The sequence below is a fragment of the Gymnodraco acuticeps genome, unplaced genomic scaffold (genome assembly GCF_902827175.1).
Source record: "Gymnodraco acuticeps unplaced genomic scaffold, fGymAcu1.1, whole genome shotgun sequence".
Classification (NCBI taxonomy): domain Eukaryota; kingdom Metazoa; phylum Chordata; class Actinopteri; order Perciformes; family Bathydraconidae; genus Gymnodraco; species Gymnodraco acuticeps.
Window position 1 is genome coordinate 917,152 of NW_022991286.1, and position 17,198 is coordinate 934,349.

General features: G+C 42.5%; 1 protein-coding gene across 1 annotated transcript; it reads left to right on the forward strand.

Annotated features, from left to right (window-relative positions):
- The first annotated feature begins 3,894 nt into the window (after nucleotides 1-3,894).
- On the forward strand, nucleotides 3,895-9,247 carry LOC117562145 (zinc finger MYM-type protein 1-like). Its single transcript, XM_034239969.1, has 3 exons — nucleotides 3,895-4,968; nucleotides 5,163-5,481; nucleotides 9,135-9,247. Exons 1-3 carry the CDS (start codon nucleotides 3,904-3,906, stop codon nucleotides 9,245-9,247), a joined length of 1,497 nt encoding a protein of 498 aa, XP_034095860.1. The 5' UTR covers nucleotides 3,895-3,903.
- Nucleotides 9,248-17,198: the final 7,951 nt, after the last annotated feature.

The following is a 17,198-nucleotide window of genomic DNA, read 5'->3' on the forward strand; positions in this document are numbered from 1 at the left end:
AATTACACTGTATATAAATGTGTTATTCATGTCTAAAATGAAAAATATTAAATTCAAATTTTGAGTAAAATAGTTGTTTTTCACTCTACTTTCACCACAGCAGGGACTGAGATACATCAGGACTGAATAATGACTTCATATTACATACCAAGGTTCATGTGATGTGTACAAATACAAATTGAGCATTCAACCTTTTTTTTTCAACCAACAATTTACTATAAATATGTTTTTTTCAACCAACTATTTATATAAATATAAGAAACTGGAAAATCTCACTATTTACAATATTGAACATCAGAACTTTCAACCAACTATTCATTATAAATGTCAAGACAGTGTCAAGGTCTTTGTCTGTCTTCCAAGACAGTGGGTCTGGCTGCTGTGAAGATGGGGGTGATGGTGCATGGGCTGCTGTGTAGGTGGGGTGTACAAGTGCTATACGAGACCTCCTTGCTGGCTGGGTTGAAGGTGATGGCTGTGGTGGAGCCTTTGTGCTGAGGTGTATCTTGACCTGGTGGCAGCCGCAGATGGAGGTGGAGGCAGCTGTAGTGATGCTGGTCTGCTGGTCCTTGGTGGTGATGGCTCTGGTGAAGGCCCTTGAGCCACAGTAGATCTTGACCTGGGGGCCGGCACAGATGGATGTTGTGGCTGCTGGTTAAACGCCGCCTGTGTAGGACAATAATTACAACTAATTTCATTGAAATAAAGTTCAAGTAAAATGTTGCTCAAGCACAAATAACAATGCACACATACAAATAAAGTTTGGGAGGTTGCAGAAGGAGTCTCTCTCGATCTCACACACACACACACACACACACACACACACACACACACACACACACACACACACACACACACACACACCAGAGATGGGGACTCGAGTTTGTGACTCGGACTCGAGTCGCACTTAAGTCGCACACACAGAGACTTCAGACTTGACTTGGACTCCTGCTCAAAAGACTTCGGACTCGACTTGGACTCGTGTGTTGGGACTCGTGAACAATCATTGTGTTTTCTATTTTTGGCGTATTAAAAGGTGGGGTAGGTAATTTTGAGAAACCGGCTCGAGATCGCTAGAATTTGAAAATACACAACCGGAGAAAATCTGCCACTTCCTCACAGAGCCCCTACTCCAACACACACGAACGAGCACATGACCAATGAGGGCACGAGATAAGTTTGTGCCCCGATGGAAGGCTGACAGGCAGGTAGGCCATCCAGTTATTTTAGCCGGGCCGGCTATCGGGATGTTAAGAGCATTCCATGGAATATAACAAAAAGTGTATCTCGAGCCGGTTTCTCAAACTTACCTACCCCACCTTTAACATTAACATTAACATCATGGTAACACCATGGCGACCGGCGGCACACCTGCAGCTGTACCGCTTGTAATTAGGTTCAACTATAAAAACTTCGAACAAAACGCCGGCGGCACCAACAAAAGGAGCGCACACTGCAAAGTCTGCAATATTAAAATCAAGGATGCTGGTGCAACAACGTCAAATTTCATCAGGCACTTGAAAACTCACCCGGAGAGGTCAGTCACATTAACGCATATGGACGGTTAGCAAACATGTTTAGCTCAGCATCAGCTATGTAATGTTAACTTAGCTTGCTACTAGCTTTGTAACTGAATATTTGAAAAGATGAGTGAATGTTTGCTTGTCACACTTGTTTGCGTTGAGTGGCGTTGACATCCAACTCTTGACATGACATTAAAAAGGTCGGTAACGTTAATCATTACGTTCCGCTGCCACCATCTACTGGCTAACGTTAAACGTAGAAAAATACATAGTTACATGCATAAATACATCTGTCGGTTTATAGGCAGGTTACAGGTTTATTGTTGACCACGTAACGTTAATGTTACAGGTTTATCAGGTTACCATTACACTGGGTTTGAGTGAGAGGATAGAGGAATATGTTTATTTATAGTAGACTTAAAAGATGTAATTAGAGACCCAGTGTAATTAAACAATACGGTTGCAGAGGTCAAATTTTAACATTTTTGTCCACTGGCCAAATGGCTAGCCTAGTGAATGTTGAAATGTTACCAGCCACTCAATAGATTGCCATTGTTATTTGTGGCTGGTGCGTGCAACATACAGTACCAGCCACTTGCATGATTTACCAGCATTTGGCAGGTAAATGGTGTTAATGGTAGATATCTCTTTTGGAACAAGTCATGTTTTAATATCACCAGTTCAGTATATTTCAGATAATATTGCAGCAATAGTTTTTTAGTTGCAAATGGCAAAGAACAAATGTTTACTTTTAAGTACTTTTAACACAGTTTCCCTGCGGGGGATTAATAAAGTATTTGTGATACTGATTTCTGATTCTGAAGTGTTTTGCTTATAAGTTGTTTGCATTTAGCTAAACTGTGATGTTTTTCCTCATATTGCATTGCAATAGCCTGTTTAAAGTGATCATATAACAAACAACTAATCAGTACTGATACTGTATGCTAATAGATATAGGAGTGATAATAATACAGTAAATGCTTTGAATTTCTTAGATATAGCTGTGCAGTATTCTTAACAGACTGGATAGCAGCAGACAATAGAAGGCTTATTACAACCAGAAGAGACATGAGACTTTATTTTTTAGAGACTTGAGACTTGACTTGGACTCGTGACCAAAGACTTGAGACTTGATCAAGTCTCACCCCACAAAGACTTGAGACTTGACTTGGACTCGTGACCAAAGACTTGAGACTTGACTTGGACTGCAAAAAAAAGACTTGTGAACATCTCTGACACACACACACACACACACACACACACACACACACACACACAACACACCACACACACACACACACACACACACACACACACACACACACACACACACACACACACACACACACACACACACACACACACACACACACACCACACACACACACACACACACACACACACACACACACACACACACCACACACACACACACACAACACACACACACACACACACACACACACACACACACACACATCTGATTACAAAGTCTCATCTTTACAGGACGGTAACATAATAACAGGCACACATATAAATAAATCTATGACAAAGTCTCATCTGTACAGAACAGTATGATAAAATAATCGATGGCAAAAACATGTCACTGTAAATGTCTCCGTTGTGGGACGAATAAATGATTAATTTAATCCTCTACACATGTAATCTCACTTTTACACACCAAAATAACGTTAACACAGAGTAAACGTTTGCTAATGGAGCAGTGGCGAGCCGTCAGGGCCCTCTAGGCCCTCTGTGAGGGCCTAAGATATTCTAAAAAATAATATTTAAAAACATTTTTAAAAAATATTATTTTTTTTAAATATATATTTTTTAAATATTATTTGTGTTATATTTTTACCGAAAAAAACTTGATTTAATTGTATTTAAAATAAATTTCCAAAGAAATAAATCCTTCGAATCTGCCTGTTCAGTTTCTGTTTGAATGTGAAGGGTTACATGAAAAAAGCTCGTCTGGCCCTCTATGCGATTCACAGAGGGCCCGCTATAGTAAAACAACGAGAGAGTAATGTCAAGTGACAGTACAATTGACCAATCATATCTTCCCTCTAAATGGGAGGGCTTTATTATCGCGGACTTTATGACAAGTTCCGCCCGCTGCGCTGCCAAGTTTATGCATGTGATATATCAACGGGTCAAGCTAGGCGGAATTAGCATACGTTCATTCACGATGGCTCACGTTAGTGATAGTGATGACATCGTTGCGAAACTACTAACCGAGTCTTTTTCAAGAATGAGTTACACGGATAAATTGGAGTTAATTACCAAAGGGCGACCAACACCACAGCTTAATTTGGTTCAAAAAACCAAACGGTTCGAGAGGCATTTTAATATCGGGAATTACGCCAGATACAACTGGATGACCGGATCAACCAGGGAACAAAAGCTGTACTGCTGGGATTGCTTGCTTTTTGGAGCGGACAGTGGGTCATGGGCCAGAGATGGATATTCTGATTTAGGAAGTTTATCCAAATCAGCACATCGCCATCAGAATGCTTCAGGTCACCTCAGAGCTACTATTCGGCTTAAAACATTTGGGGACACCAGGATAGAGCTCCAGCTGGATGAGCAACAACGCCGGGGTGTCATCCTTCATAATGAAAAGGTGAAGAGGAACCGAGGAATTTTGAAACGCCTGATAAATTGTGTGGTGTACTTGGGCAAGCAGGAGTTGCCGTTCCGAGGTCACGATGAGAGTGTAACTTCATCAAACAAGGGGAATTACATAGAGTTGCTGGATTTAGTGGCAGAATATGACAGCGACCTGCACACACACCTCGCCACATCAACAGTATTTACCGGCACATCTTCAAGGATTCAGAATGACCTGATCAGCGCTGTCGCTAGTGTAATGACGGATAGCATGAAAGAGGAGCTGAGGAAGGCACCTTTTGTTGCGGTCATGTTGGATGAAACGACAGACATTAGCAACGTGGCGCAGATGTCATATGTGCTTCGATATGTCACTGACGATGGGATAAAAGAGCGTTTCTTCAAGTACGAAGATGTGACAGAGGACAAACGAGCAGAGGCCATAGCTACACGGCTGCTGGAGTTCCTGAGGGAGAGTGGCTGTATTGACAAAGTGGTCGCGCAGTGCTACGATGGAGCAGCTGTTATGGCCTCTGGATTGAATGGGGTGCAAGCGAAAGTTAAGGAAACAATTCCACAGGCCCTTTTCATTCACTGCTATGCTCACATCTTAAATCTCGTCTTGTCAAAGGGAGCTTCCAAGATAAGAGAGTGTAAGGTCTTCTTCTCCCACCTCTCTGGCTTGGCCACCTTTTTCAGCCGCTCAGCAAAGCGCACCAAGCTACTGGATGATATTTGCCAGCATAGGCTTCCACGGGCAGCTCCTACTCGCTGGTGCTTTCATTCTCGCTTGGTGTGCACAGTGGCAGAGAAGACCAGGGAATTGAGAGAGGTAAGATAATAATAACAATGAACGTAATGGAAATATTAACAATAATAAAGAAATGATTTAGTGTTGGAAACTACCCACTCATAAAAACATGAAGGTAAAGAACTATGCTAGTATTACATTAAATGAAAAGCTAATCTTAGTGTTTACTGGAGGTCTATAAGTTGTTTTTTCTAAACTAAGCATTACTCTCGTAGGTGTTCGAGCACATCGTAGACCATCACACAGAGTTTGATGACGAAACTGTTCATTGCTCTGATGGATACATCACCCTCCTTACCAGCTTCGATTTCAGCTTTTGGTTGAAAACCTTCCACGCTATCTTCTCCTACTCGGATGTTGTTTTTGAAATACTTCAGAACAAAGGTTTTGATATGCAGTTCTGCCTGGCCAGAGTGGATCAGCTACAGCGACAAATTGAACAGGAGAAGGGGAACTTTGACAGCGTCTACGATGAACCCAGGCTTTGGTTGGTCCTCCGCGCGGCCGTGGAGCTCAAGGAGACGTTCGTGCACGGTACAGGGAGCTCCACTGCAGCGTAATTGACAGCCTGCTAACCCAGATTTCCAACCGCTTCAGTGACCACAAAAAGCTGGAATTCCTGGCCCTTCTGGACCCGCAACAGTTCGGGCATTACTGTAACTATTTCCCAACTGCTGCCTTGAACAGTTTGATGGAGAGCTATGGCGGATATTTCGACCAGCCTCGACTGCACACGGAACTCGCCGTGATTGACGGCATGTCTGACATTTTGGGGAAAAGCCCAGCCGACATTCATCAGTTTCTCCTCAAAAAAGGACTGAGTGAAAGCATGAAACAGGTGTACACCCTCTCATGCATCATCCTGACAATACCTGTGTCCACTGCCTCTGTGGAGAGGTCCTTCTCTGCGCTGAAGCGCATAAAAAGCTACTCGAGGTCCACGACTGGGCAAGTCCGACTGTCAGACTTGGTCTTAATTTCGATCGAGAAGGAATTGCTTTAAAAGCAAAGGATCAGCTGCATGACGACGCCATCAAGTTCTTCATCCAAAAAGACAGGAGGATGGACATTGTGTTTAGGTGATTTGATCATCAAAGGTAAGTCAAAGTGATTTTCAATGTGGGCCGCCGTGCCGACTTAATTCATTTGTAATTGTTACTTGGCTGTGGGTGTCCTGTCATGATAGGTGTTTATATAAATGGTGTTGTTTTGTGTGGTAGAGGGTCGCTGTCATTGATGCGTTTTGCACCCCGGGCCGCTGTTTTGATATTCCGCTGAAGTATACTATAGGCTGTGACGTAAAAACGTTTTCTTTTTTTTTTTTCGAGGGAAGAGGGGGGTGGGGTCAGAGGGCCTAGGTAGAAAAGTCACGGCTCGCCACTGTAATGGAGAGTCTATTTTGTTCCAATAAAAAGTTCATGACTATCGATAAAAATATATATCAATAAACCTATTGTTCATTTTCGCGGTATTCCCCACACATTGCCAGTACACTATTACTGTAATATTTACACTTACCCATGTCCAAATGGATCCTTGTTGTTGTCTTTGTATTCTTCTTCTTCTTCTTCTTCTTCTTCTTCTTCTTCTTCTTCTTCTTCTTCTTCTTCTTCTTCTTCTTCTTCTTCTTCTTCTTCTTCAGAAGAGTCGAATAATTCAGGTTCTGAGGCTCTATCTTCACTGCTGCTAGCGAAAAAAATCTCTGGCGAAGTCGGCAATTGTAAAGTTTTTTTTAGCCATTTTATCTGTCTCTCTCTCTCCTCACAGATGTAAACTGATGGGAGACACGTGGTTTATGTTTTGTTTACTTGGTGGGTAGGTCCTTAGTGATTTCTCGATGTCCATTGGTCATTTCAGACCATGATGGCTGCCGGCCGAGATTTCCTTGACGGACACACAAATCCACCAATCCCACACAGTGTAAAGTCAAGCTGCTTTGAGCGGCCATATTGGCTGCTGTGCCCTGGTTACAGTCTCACAGGAGATACCGCTGGAAAGCTACTCATTCTAATTCTTACTAGATACAACCATGGAGGATTCAAATATAACGCATGCATTTCAGCGTGTCACATTAACTATCGCGGGCCGCCAGAAACATTTCCGAGGGCCGCCATTGGCCCGCGGGCCGCACTTTGAGAACCCCTGCTTTAGACCCTCTGGGATAATCCAGTCCAGATTTGATGAGTCTAGGTCTAGTGGTTTCAGATCAGGACCTGGTCTAATGTGGTCAGGATGCGAAAAAAGCACTGAAATCTCCCTTGTTTGTATTTTCACAAATAGAATAAAGGTTTCACAAATCTCAAACTGGGTTATAAAGAATCTTTAGACTCTCTGGGATAATCCAGTCCAAATAAATCGGCTATGCAGCGATTTAAGAGGTTCAAAGACGGAGGATTGTTCGCTCAGCGCTGTAAATTAAATGTCCCTTAACTTTCCCCTTAACTGCCGAATCGGATGCTCTGAATCGGAAGCCAACTTCAGCGTCGTGTTTCATATGGGTGTTGAGAGATGTATCCATAGATCTAATGTTGCTCTCAATGTGCACCAGATTGATGCTTTTAACTTCAATATTTAAAAACAAATCTTCCCGGGGGAGCATGCCCCCGGACCCCCCCAGAGGAGGTTAGGTCCCCCCCCCCCACACTTAAATCAAGTTCACATGGATAGGAAACTAATTTGCACACATCTTGTGTCCATATCTTTCTGTTTTGGTGGTCATGCCACACCGTGCACATGCATGCGCGAGTCATGGTGAGATATCTGGATTAAGAGGTTGCGTTTTCTTTGCACAGCATGAAAGAAAGGCTAAATGAATGGGCTGTGATTTTAGTATTTTTAAGCAGAGGTCAATAATTTGTACAGCCCTCGGAGGATGTTGAAAACATTGAAATGGCCCTTGAGAGGAAAAAGGTTCCCCACCCCTGGTTTACAGTGTAAGTCCTCTCTTTGTATGGCCTGAAAACACAAATCTCTCCTTTTACTGTCCTTTTTTCTAAGTTAAAGATAATGTTTGTTGTTTAACATGCAATACTCTGCACGGCAGCTTTCAGACATGATGAAACTTTATTTACGATGGAGGTATTATTTGTTATCCCTGGAAATTGGGTGGGGCCTTTATTTTGCCATGCAGGGACGTAGCACTGCTCTCGTCTTTTGACAGCTGTAACGGCCCGTCCACACAGCGGCGTGCGTTAAAGCTTCAACGCTTCAGCCCATTCACTTTGAATGGGGTGACGTCACGCTTCGCCGAACTGCATTGTGGGAGCGAAGCATAGCTTTGCTCGCTGCAAAAGTTGTGCAATGTTCAACTTTTGAAGCTTCGGCGGAAGCGTCAGCCAAGCGAATCATATGCCAGTGCAAGCTCTAGCCAATCAAACCGCTGCTTGTGTGTCCGGGGCGGGAGATTCAGGTGATTGGTTGTTGGTCTAGCTTCAGACATGCCCGCCGGCAAGCGAAAACGCACGCCGCTGTGTGGACGGGCCGTAACACAGCGTCCACACGGCGGCGTGCGTTGAAGCTTGCCGGTGGGCGTGTCTGAAACTACCGTAAAACTCTCACACAATGCAGGCTTTAGAGCATGGGTGTCCAAACTACGGCCTGGGGGCAAATTGCAGCCCGTTGTCCATTTTTTGTTGGCCCACAACAAATTCTAAAAGTATAATGGAATATATGGACCTCACCTTAAACTTGTGCTTGTCTTATATTGTAGTTAAAATAATAAATAAGTGAAACCAGATTTTAGATTTTATTAAAATATATTCATGTATCAAGCATAATTTACCTACATTTAATTGATTTAGCTAACTTATAACTTAAAGTATGAGGCAATATACCCAGCCCTTCGTATTTGTTTCTGTATGAGGACCTCAGTGAGGAAACATGTGGACACCCCTGCTTTAAAGTTTACTATGAAGATAATTAGGAAATCTTCATTTCAGCCAAAAGCCATAAAAAAAAAACTGTTTTCAAAATTCCTTGAGTGGTCTGAAATTACAAATGTTATAATCTTGAAATAAATCAGACATATTTCTTCAAATTAGGTTTATGACAGCCCAGTCGATAACACCAAATACGATGTTTCAGTGCACAAACCTTGTTACGTTAAATGTTCGAATAAAGTCAACGTAACACATAACAGCAAAAGGATTGCTTCTGAGTTAAATGTCTTTCTCTCTGTTTCCCTTCAGCATTCATCAAGGACTGTCCTGACACCACAGGCTTACTGATGCATCGATCTCCAACCTTACTTTGGCCTGTGGTGGTTCTGTCTTTATGGAGGGTCCTCAGTACAGACAGCTAGACAACATGAGTAGGGGCTGTCAGGGAATAATTCTGTATACATGTTTACCTTTTGCCCTCTGATGCAGATGACCAACCTTGAGCAGCCGCTATCTCCCTTAACCCTCTGGAGTCTAAGGGTATTTTCTCGATTTTCAAATGTTTTCTTAAATCACCTTTTAAAATGTATTTCTTCTAACATGGCACCCCATGTGTTACATATCAAAATGTTCAGGACAATCTTTGGTATTGCTATATATGCGAATTACACACCTTAGAGCACTGTTTGATGAGATAAGTAGCAAAAGCTTAAAATTTGACAAATCCGATTTTCGGAAAATCTTGATAACTCTTGTGAAAACACAAATTTACTCATGTGATCAAATTGTTTTGGTGTTTTAGATTTGGTTACCAAAGTCTTAGGATCACAAAAGCAGGGAAATATTTGAATTACACTGTATTTAAATGTTATTCATGTCTAAAATTAAAAAAATTAAATTCGAATTTTGAGTAAAACAGGTGTTTATCACTCTACTTTCACCACAGCAGGGACTGAGATACATTAGGACTGAATAATTACTTCATATTACATACTAAGGTTCATGTGATGTGTACAAATACAAATTGAGCATTCAAACTTTTTTTTTCAACCAACTATTTATTATAAATATGTTTTTTTCAACCAACTATTTATATAAATATAAGAAACTGGAAAATCTCACTATTTACAATATTGAACATCAGAACTTTCAACCAACTATTCATTATAAATGTCAAGACAGTGTCAAGGTCTTTGTCTGTCTTCCAAGACAGTGGGTCTGGCTGCTGTGAAGATGGGGGGTGATGGTGCATGGGCTACTGTGTAGGTGGGGGGGTACAAGTGCTATACGAGACCTCCACGAGACCTCCTTGCTGGCTGGGTTGAAGGTGATGGCTGTGGTGGAGCCTTTGTGCTGAGGTGTATCTTGACCTGGTGGCAGCCGCAGATGGAGGTGGAGGCAGCTGTAGTGATGCTGGTCTGCTGGTCCTTGGTGGTGATGGCTCTGGTGAAGGCCCTTGAGCCACGGTAGATCTTGACCTGGGGGCAGGCACAGATGGATGTTCTGGCTGCTGGATAAACGCCGCCTGTGGGCCACTAGGCCCAGGCAGCTGTGAAACATCTCTGTAAAACAAATTAAAATGTAGGACAATAATTACAACTAATTTCATTGAAATAAAGTTCAAGTAAAATGTTGCTCAAGCACAAATAACAATGCACACATAAAAAGAAAGTTTGAGAGGTTGGACACACACACACACACACACACACACACACACACACACACACACACACACACACACACACACACACACACACACACACACACACACACACACACAGGTATTTCCAGTTACTTTACATTCAGTATAAAACCACAGACACACATATACATAGGCTACATCTGATTACAAAGTCTCATCTGTACAGGACGGTAAAATAATCACAGGCACACATATACAGTGGCGTTTATTTATGTGCAAAAGTGGTGGGGCACAAAAAACTTAGATGTCTATATATAAGCTTCTGCAGAGAGGTTCATGGCCGGCGAGGCACGGGCACTGACTCTTCAGGTTTGACCTAAATCAAAATATAATATTATTTTCAAAACCTTTTTTTTCTGATGCTTCAATTAATTTTAACAGACAGTTCAACAGAAGGATACCCAAAACATTTAATTTTATCATTTACAAATTGAATTGTTCTCTCTTAGTAAGATCCCATTTTCAATAAAATGGTGGTCTTACCTTGACTTGAAGATTAAGTTAATTTGCCTATCCTTCTGGACAAAAATCTCTATAACTTTTTTGTAAAAGTCCTCCCTATCTTCTTGTAGTTTCAAAAGTCTGTCATAAATCTAATCAATAGATTTATGATTCGAAAATGATAAAAGTAGGATATTATCCGGCTGAACAAAACGTGCATTTATCTAACAGGTACGTTTCCCACAGATCTTATTTGGAGCTATTTTCTAAAATCCTATGGAGAAATCTCATTGCTTTTTTGTGGAGGGAAGCCATGCACAGCTTACTTCCTGGTTTTAGGACGTGTCTCTCTCCTCCTCTTCACACACCACACTTTTCGCGGCACACGTACTTACAGCCAATCAGCTCTGAATGATGTGAGATGACGTATGGTGGGGATGGCAGCTCTATGCCCCTATGGTCATTCTTTTTTGCCACACACATTAAATAGGAAAATACTCTGAGCATGCGCAGTGTAGTTTTTACAGTCACCGTTCACTTAGACAGTGAGAGGGAGGGGCAGGATCGGGTTTTGTCCCACATGGCTCTAAACAGCTCAATAGGCACACACTGTAGACCAGTGACCACCAACTGGCGGCCCGCGGGCCACATCCGGCCCGCCAGACATTCTCATCCGGCCCGCACGACGGGGGTGACTGTGGCGTTGGCGGAGTGGTTACTGCGTTCGCCCCCCACCCATTTTTTTTTTACAACGTCTCGTGAGTAAGGTGCAGTACCGGAGTCCAACAGAGAGGCAGCAGCTGCGGGACAGTAGACTGCGTACTGCGAAACCTTCCCTTCCTTGAAGAAGAAGAAGTGATCCTTCGTTGTGAAGAGTCTGCTTTGTGCGCTCCGCACCACAGCAGCAGCCCCGCTGCGACAGAGTCCAACAGAGAGGCAGGAGCTGCGGGACAGTAGCCTAGAAGCAGGGTTGGGTTGTAAGGTTGTAACGGTAATCAGAATACAAAAATTAAGTAGGCTAACTGTATTCAGCTGGCGTTACATTTGAAAAACGAGTAATCTGATTACAGTTACTTTCGTAAACCTGAAGTGAATACATTTTGGAATACTTATTGGAATTATTGGTGGAAAAGTTTCCTCACAAAATGTAATATTCATTACCGTCAGAACTGTGTGCACACTGCACTGCGCTGCAGTATGTCTGTTGAGCGAGAGAGAGATGCAGCGTGTCTGTGAGGCCCCGCCCCCGCACGCAGATTAGAGAGAGAGATCTATTTTAAAATATATTGAAAGTTAGAAACAGAGATGGTTAGATAAAATATGCAAGATAACGTTGATGTAGCATTTCTTTATTGTCGAAATGATGACATTTATAACGGGATCAAATCAAAGTGAATGGCCTGCTGCTGCTGAATGCATGGGGCAAGTGACTGGAACAAGTTTTAAAAGTTATTACATCGTTTCAGATAATAATAATAAATAATAATGATAATTCATTCTATTTAGGGGCGCCTTTCAAAGCACCCAAGGACACCTTACAATTCATAACATATTCTAAGGAAAGGTTTTAAGACAGTACAAAGGGTGATATTTTTTATGTGTGGTGCAGATGAGAGGGAGCTGTCCAGAATGACACCAAGATGTTGTGTTTGAGTTCTTGATAAGCCATTAAAACAGTAAAACAAGTGTCTCCTGCTCACCAAAACATACCCATCTGTTATGGAAAAAGAAAGTATTCCAAAAGTATTCTAAAAGTAACACGTTACTTTTTTAAGACACGTAACTAACTGTATTCTGATTACTTTCAGAGCATGTATTCAGTAATCAGTAACTGATTACATTTACAAAGTAACCCTCCCAAACCTGCCTAGAAGTGATCCTTCGTTAGCGTGAAGAGTCTGCTAAGCTTTATGCAGTACCTGTACCCACCCCCCCCGGCCCGCGATAGTGTCTATTGGATACATTTTGGCCCTTGGACAAATGTAGTTGGTGATTGTTGTAATCATTATTGTAATACTTTCTGCTGACACTAGGTGGGGCTGTCGCCACTGCACAGAAGAGGTTGAAAATATATATTCGAATGCATATGATTATAATTATGAGCCTGCTAGGCGTCCAAGAGACCAGGAGCAGCCAAGGATTAGAAGAAATAACGGCCATCGGTGAGAAATGGAGCTTTGGTGTGAGGAGAACCAGTGGAGAACAGAGCAGCTGTCTTGGTGAGTTACCAGTGTTAGCTACAGACAGCATAAGGGTGCATTACACCCTCAGTTGAGTCGTCATGCACCCTCATTTGAATTAAAAGTGGAAAAAAAAAAAAAAGTGAAAAATGCATTAAAAGTTAAAAATATTAAAAATAATAACAATAATAATAATAGTAGTAATAAGAAGAAGAAGAAGAAGAAGAAAAATATAGTTTAAATAAAATAAATTGTAATTGTGGTTGAATAACATTGTCTGCTGCATTTATTTGGTCAATTTAAACGGTAAGTTATTATGTCAGGTGCGCGTGACATGTGCCGCTGCGCGTTCATCATTTGCAAGGTGCTTACACAGCAGTCAATGATCGACATCAGAAAATGGTTAAAACAACCAGCCCTTATCGCCAGCAGTAACACTGCATCTACTGCAGGTAATAACAGTTCAGATCATGGGGACATTATGTTACCCGCGGCCACTGTCGTGGACACTAACGTCCTCCCGCCCGACTCTCCGGCTTTGCCCGCCTCGCCCACGGAGGCGGAGGCGGAGCAGCCGCAGCCGTCTTCGTTGCCCCAAACACCGCCACCCCTCGGCGGCCCGAAAGTGCCAGAGGACCTCGGCAAAATAGAGCCTGCCCAGGTATATTAAAAAAAGTACCCAACTCGCCTGTACAGTGGGGTAAGGCGCTCATTTTGCAGCTCATGGTTTCAAAACAGAGATTGGCTGGAATATTCCTGTAAAAAAGATGCCATCTTCTGCTATGCATGTAGACATTTTGGTCTTAAAAGGGGAGTGACTTGTAAAATATCCATAAATAAATAGTAAATCTGTTTACAGTTGGGTGTTGAGGTGTATCCATAGATCTCTTAATTTTTCTCTCAAAGTGCACCACATTGATGCTTTTAACTTCAATATTTAAAAAAAAATCTTCCCGGGGGAGCATGCCCCCGAACCCCCCTAGAGGAGGTGAGGACCCCCTAGAGCAGGGGTGCCCACACTTTTTCAGCTTGGAAGCTACTTTTAAAATGACCAAGCCCAAAAGATCTAACTACAGGGCCGCCCCTGCCCAATCTTTGTCGTGAGCGCGCGGGGGGTGCTAGTGGACTAAACGGCGGATAAACTGTGGCGCGCTTACACTAATTGCGTCGCATAAGCGCATAATAGTGGTGAGGCCCCTCCTCATCTGAAGTGCAAATGCGGCGCATAACTGCATGAACCCGTATGGCACAATACAACTCAGACTGGTTTACCTGTACGTCAATCAAGTGGCAAATGCCATAGTAAGGATGGATGATAGGCTAACTTAAAAAAAAAAAAATTCCCTTTTTTTTTTTCAATGCCATGCGATCTACCCACACTACCTTTGCGATCGACGTATTGGGCACCCCTGCCCTAGAGGGTGTTAGGTCCACTCCCAAATAGCACTTTACCACTGCACCCTCTCTAATCTCAGATGCACCCTGAGTCATTTTGTTCTGGAACCGGGCCTGAGCTGTTAGCTAATTCGGTCAAATCACAACATGGTAAAGTTAGCTATCATATATCAGGCTATAACTAAAGTAGTATTGATAATATAGTAACGTTACTGGCAGGACTGTTAATACTGATCCATAACAGAAACAAATGCGCAAGTATCAGCCGTATCTCGCGTTACCTAATGCAGGTAGGGGAGAGAGAGAGGAGCGAAGGGGAGAGAGAGATGTAATACAGTTTCCTGATAAACGTTTTGTTTGATAGGCTTCAGCTGTGGAGAGTATGTGCTGCAGGGAGGTGGATGCACCTCGCACAACGCACCCAGGAACGAACGCTAGCTCCGGTCCTTTTCCTGTTAGGGAAACTGTGGACTCGATGTCCTGACACTGACACGCTCAAGTTTGTGCAACCTGCACAAACACAAGCTCACCATGATTAAAAATGGTGAAATGCAATGTAAAATTACCGAAAAAATACCAGCTCACTAAATCACAACCGCTCAAACCAGCTACAAACTACTACCGCAGATTGGGCAGAGAAGGAGTCCGAGAAAGTTGCTCCCCCATGTGACGTAATATGACGCGTTTGACGTTAAAAAAAAGCAGTTTTTAGTAGCAGAGTTCAAAACGGCTCCTTTCCCTCTGAATTCCTGCCCTTATGTCTTGTAAAACATATCAAATCCCGCATTCACTTTTTTAATTTTCAGGCAAGGTTAAGCATAAATGTAGTAAAAAAAAAACCTGCAAGTTGCTCTTTAAGGAGGGGATGACCAAGCATTTTGTTGGTTTATGACCGGGCAACTCTCGGTCACAGATAGTTATTGTTGTGGGACACCTGGAACACATAATTCTCGGGGTGTGGATGACCCCGAGCCATAAGCGACAACAATTGTGATTCAGTGTCCTCAGCTGTGTAGTCCAGTGGTTCCCAAACTTTTTGTGCCCAAGGCACACCAAAGAACAAGTAAAAATCTCAAGGCACACCTATTGTGCAAAATAGCCCTTATTGTAAGAGAATATTTTCATCTGATCTGTTTATAGAGTCTTTTATGGTTCCTTAGAGTCTGTGATACTGCAAACATCTGCTTGTAGTCAGTCAGAGACTTCTCTGTGGGTTGAGGTCACAGGTCAAACGCGTCTCCTATGTCCGAGGGTTGACCTGGCAGCATCTCTTTGAGACAAGCAGATCATTGTCTTGCATCGGCTAATTGATTATACGCGGGCTTTCTGGAAGCCCGCCTCTCCTCGTGTTGGTTAGATGTTTTGTGTCTTTTGGTTCAGAGAGATCGCTGGTGAAGCACTGGGCATGTGTGAAACTAAGTGATCTCCCCGGCCGTTATTGTCTGTACTGTGATCAATAAACTCTTCAGTGCTCTTGGCTAACAACGGTTCCAGACTCCTTCATTCTACCTCAACATTGCAACAACAGAAGTTTACCTTCACATTTTGGCGTCTACGAATAGGATGCCGAGATTTCTTCAGAAGGCTGGTAAGTGCTTTTTTTCAAATCTATTTGAACAACTGCCTTACCAGACTCTGTGATTGACGGTATCAAAATTATCTGTGAAACTGCGCGAGTGCAATTTGTTTTGGTCTCTCCACTGTACATTTGAAGGCTTAATTATAACCTGAGGAATCGGTGTCTATGAGATTTCTATCTTGGCCGGTTCTTCCTGTGAATGCTGCTGGGGCAAGTGCCAACAAAAGCAAGCACAGCTCATGTATAAACAATAAGAATATTTGGGGCTAATAAATAACCTCGGAACATCGACTTTTAACGATTTCCGCTGTGTGTGGTTTCTAGAATGAAATTACTGGACAATCACACACTGCAAATATTCGGAGAGACCTTAAGGAAAGCATCAGCAAGGTGGAACCTCTGATTAAAAAAAAGCAATGTGAGGATTTGTAATTGAAACAAATTGCCGAATTCTGGAGATTTCAACGGGTTTAAATCAGACCTATCCGTTTTCGGGTGTCTGCTCAGGCTGCACGAGGGAGGGCGAATTCCCTTCCCCCCTGTGGTGAGCGGCACAAGAGTAATGTTTAAGAACACAGACTTATATTTTCTGTTAATCACACCATAAGCTCAAGAACTAAATTGAGCTATTAAATGGGAAGGGTCGTGGCAGAATATTACGTTCACACTGTGTTTAATAAACTAACGGATTATTGAATTGGCTGTTGTTTAAAAAAAAAAAAAAAAAAGCACTGAATTAATTAAAACAATCGCTGCTCTCGGTCGGTTGAGCAGTTTTACCACTACATTTGCATAGTGGTTTTGATTGAGAATAAGGTAGTTATTGCTCATCAATAGATTGAATATGACTGAGAAGAGCCCATATTAAACAGATATTTCAGTGCTCCCGTTGACGTTTTCCGTAATTCTCGGACTAAATTAAACTGGATGATTTTTTTGGCCAGGGCACTGATTTTGTTGCGAGTACATGTTTGTTTGTCTAATTGCAGTGTTTGTTTTATTGTACTAACCGTTAAACATGGGTAATGCCTCCACAAACGATTCAGTTGGTAAGAGGAAAGCCATTTCACACACAA

What these genes read in the sequence shown, in the direction of transcription:
- LOC117562145 (XM_034239969.1), top strand. Translation starts at nt 3,904, where the DNA reads ATGACCGGATCAACCAGGGAACAAAAGCTGTACTGCTGGGATTGCTTG. An exon ending in AGACCAGGGAATTGAGAGAG is followed by an intron (nt 4,969 to 5,162) that starts GTAAGATAATAA and finishes TTACTCTCGTAG; the next exon opens with GTGTTCGAGCACATCGTAGA. An exon ending in CAAGGAGACGTTCGTGCACG is followed by an intron (nt 5,482 to 9,134) that starts GTACAGGGAGCT and finishes GTTTCCCTTCAG; the next exon opens with CATTCATCAAGGACTGTCCT.